Source organism: Otolemur garnettii, unplaced genomic scaffold (assembly GCF_000181295.1).
Source record: "Otolemur garnettii isolate 467f Iridium unplaced genomic scaffold, OtoGar3 scaffold00043, whole genome shotgun sequence".
Taxonomy (NCBI): Eukaryota; Metazoa; Chordata; class Mammalia; order Primates; family Galagidae; genus Otolemur; species Otolemur garnettii.
In genome coordinates, this window is record NW_003852438.1 from 10,792,243 (window position 1) to 10,795,466 (window position 3,224).

At 51.1% G+C, this 3,224-nt stretch overlaps 2 protein-coding genes across 4 annotated transcripts in view; both read right to left on the minus strand.

Annotated features, from left to right (window-relative positions):
- Positions 1-2,207, minus strand: part of CNPY2 (canopy FGF signaling regulator 2) — a 4,831-nt gene extending 2,624 nt beyond the window's left edge. Inside the window, exons 1-4 of the mRNA XM_012805576.2 lie at positions 1,452-2,207; positions 1,062-1,193; positions 776-888; positions 500-615 (exon numbers count right to left, since the gene is read on the minus strand). Coding sequence (XP_012661030.1) covers positions 500-615; positions 776-863 — 204 coding nt within the window. The 5' untranslated portion in view covers positions 864-888; positions 1,062-1,193; positions 1,452-2,207. The remainder of the gene's footprint in view (positions 1-499; positions 616-775; positions 889-1,061; positions 1,194-1,451) is intronic.
- A 104-nt stretch (positions 2,208-2,311) lies between these two features.
- Positions 2,312-3,224, minus strand: part of PAN2 (PAN2 poly(A) specific ribonuclease subunit) — a 25,098-nt gene continuing 24,185 nt past the window's right edge. For 2 of the 3 annotated variants that reach the window (XR_002773577.1, XM_023513562.1), the window contains exon 25: positions 2,332-2,986. Coding sequence is in view for 2 of the 3 variants with exons in the window: in XM_023513562.1 (XP_023369330.1) it covers positions 2,952-2,986 (35 nt within the window). In the remaining variant the exon portion in view is untranslated. Of the gene's footprint in view, positions 2,987-3,224 lie in introns of all 3 variants that reach the window. The other variant, XM_012805578.1, reaches the window with a different exon arrangement.

Below are 3,224 nucleotides of genomic sequence, written 5' to 3' on the forward strand. Positions count from 1 at the left end.
GTCTAAGCTCACAGCAGCCTCAAACTCTTTGGCTTAAGTGATTCTCTTGCCTCAGCCTCCCGAGTAGCTGGGACTACAGGCGCCCGCCACAACACTCAGCTATTTTTTGTTGCTGCTGTTGTTGCAGTTGCTGTCATTGTTGCTTTAGGTGGCCCAGGCCAGGTTCGAACCCACCAGCCTCAGTATATATGGCTGGCACCGTAACCACTGTACTACCCGTGCTGAACCAATGCCTGCCTATTTTTTGGAGATGGGGGTCTCACTCTGGCTTAGGCTGGTCTCGAACCTGTGAGCTCAGGCACTCCACCCGCCTCAGCCTCCCAAGTGCTGGGATTACAGGTGTGTTATAGGTGTGAGCCACCAAGCCTGGCCAGCCAACCTTTTAGATACCTTTCTGGGTCTGTTTTCTTCATTTCTGTTAAACTAAGGTCTTCTTAATTAGTTGAATTCTCATTTGGAGTGCACGTGCACTTTACTTGGGGGAAAAGTAACAAATTACCTCCACCACTGACTGGCTGCCATCTGGATTGATGCGGAAAGATCCCATTTGAATGGTCTTCTTGGGGTCCACCTGGGCGATTTCCCACTCTAGTTCATCCACCAGAGCCCTGCAAGCTTGTGGAAGGGGAGAAATGGAGGCAGGGAATAGGGTAGGGGTAGAATGAGAAAAGAATGGGATCAACCCAGGAATTTTCATTCATCCTCCCAGGCCTAGGCTCTCATGCCCTCCTGTGACGGCTCTGCTTCCTCCCACTTCTTCCTTTTGTGCCTTTACCTCCGCAGTGTAGGTCCTGGCTCCTCCGAGCCCAGGCAGTTCCCAGCAAGGCCCCCCAAAGCAGGGCCAGCCAACCCCAGCCTTTCATCTTGAGCGTGATGGGGTCGCTCCACCTGGGGTTGGCGGGAATAAAACAAGTGTGAGGAGCTGACTCCATTTCCCCCTGCCCCCCTACTTCTCATCCCAGGGATTTCAAAGGCCTAAGCGTGGCTCCAGCTCTACTTTCCAGGAAAAGGCAGAGGCACAAAGGGGCTCTTCTGTTCTGGCGTTTGAGGGCTCCAATTACCCCAGGGCGATGGGTGGGAGCGCGACCTCTGGACTTCGGGCTCAGTCTCCAACACTACGTCGTCGACAGGTTAGGCCCTAAATGTAGGTGCTTTAGCATCTGCTGCCTGTGGCTCCCAGGGCTATGTAGCAGCTACGAGAGGGAAGTAGGCGATAATACGGTTATGACAGGCACCGGGAAGCAGCAGGCAAGGAAGACCAGAAGGCTGGCAAGGAGCCCTCGATTCGAAGGGCTTATGTGGACCCTGCACCGAAAATTCCTGCAATCCCACCTCCAGCTACGTGACAGCCCGTGCGGGTCAACCCCTTTCGGAGGACTCCACCATCGCTTTCGCTCCAATGCATCCCAACCCAGACCGGCCCGCGCCTCTGCCGCTCGCATCCGTCCCACCTCTGCTCCCAGGGCCGCTGCCGTGGCCCAAGCACTGGAAGACCGTCGGACTCTCACTTTGGCCGCGGTGTCTCTCGAACCTACACCTGGCTGCGGGGGAGTGGGGCTGTCCCGGCTTTTCCAGATCGCTTCACAGCCTCCCAGACACCGGGTGCCCCGGCGACCGCCTGACCCAGCTCCCCGGACCCAAACTGGCACCTAAGCGGGGTTCGGGGGTGCTGCCGTGCGAGCCCCAGCCAGAGACCGACCCCTCCAAATTCTCGCGCGAACAGGCAGCTCAGAAGCGACTCCAGGGCAGCGAGGACCCCGGTCGATCGCGGAAGGACCCAGACTTGCGTGGCGAACAGCTCCACGTGACCACTAGGGGTCAGCCGCAGAATAGGAGTGGCCTAGAGCGCGGAGAGTCCCCGCATCCGGTGTGGGAGTGGCCAGCCGTGCGCGTGTCACTCCAGGTGGGCTAACTGGACCTTCAGAAAGCGCCAGCTGGCGAGAAGCCCAGGTTTTAATACGCAGACTACATCTCCCAGGCGGAAATGCAACACCAGACGCTCCTTTATCAGCAGCTACAACTTGAGACATCCTGGGAGCTGTAGTTTGTCAGCCTACACAATGAACGGGGAGACCGTAATGCATCTTTAAACATTCTGACTTAGCATACTAGACAGCTACACCAACGACCTAACATTGTCCAGGAGAGGCTGACTTATTCTCCTCTCATGTTCATAACTTTGGATTCCAGAGCTAGCTTTACTTTCACTGCTAGTTGGGGATTTGATTATGATGTGTTCCCAGTTGTAATAAAAAGCCAAAATGAAGAAAGGAGAGGACCAAAGTCAGAAAACCCACACTACCAATTCTCTAAAGAGACAGATGATAGTAATACTTTTTATTTTATAAAACATGCGGTTTAAAATAAAATTTAAAAAAATAACAAAACATGGGATAGGAGGGTGGATGGAAGACAAATGTTTCTCAGTTGTCAGCAGAAATAAATGAAGTCAGGGGCCAACCTTTGTCCAGGATCCAAAGACTTTTTTGGAAATAGCACTAACAACCCTGGTTTGCTTGGGCCACCAAGACTTTACATGCTGGCCCCTCCAGGCATCCCTAAAGTAGTGGTTACTTGAGCTAAGTCTTATACTGTTGTATCCTCTGTCACTGTCTACGACTGAGAGTTTTGGTTCTAGGAGCTTCTCTGCCTGGATATTAACCACCCAGAATATTTACTAAGATTACCAATTTCTTTACATCTGGGTCAATTCTAGACTGTTTTCAGTCTATTTCAGTACTATTTTGCAAAAGCTGAAGACAGAATCTGCCTCTTAAAACCTTCGCAATGATTCTGCTGAATTCCAGTTCTATTAATAGCACCATCTGTAGACCCTGAGCAGGTCAAATTCTGGAAGTGGACAAGGTATAGCCAACTTGGGAAACATCTCCAGGTTCTGAGCCCACAGAACACTAAAAGGAGAGGGCAGTGGTTCTTTGGAGGAGGTAAGGTCAGAGTGCCAGCACCGAAGAGAAGACAGCTGCATCTGTCAGAGACAAAACCAAGAGCATGACTTTTAAGGTGAATAGAGAAAAAGCACTTTCTCACACTTACGAAACAAAAATCAAGAGAAAAGAGGGCACAAACTTTCACCAATTATTTTAGAATTGGGAAAGAGGATGTTATAAGACCAATGGAAAGGGTTTATTTTTTATTTTTTTGAGAGTGGCATCATAGCTTACAGCAACCTCAAATTCTTGGGCTCAAAGCGATTCTTTTTTTTT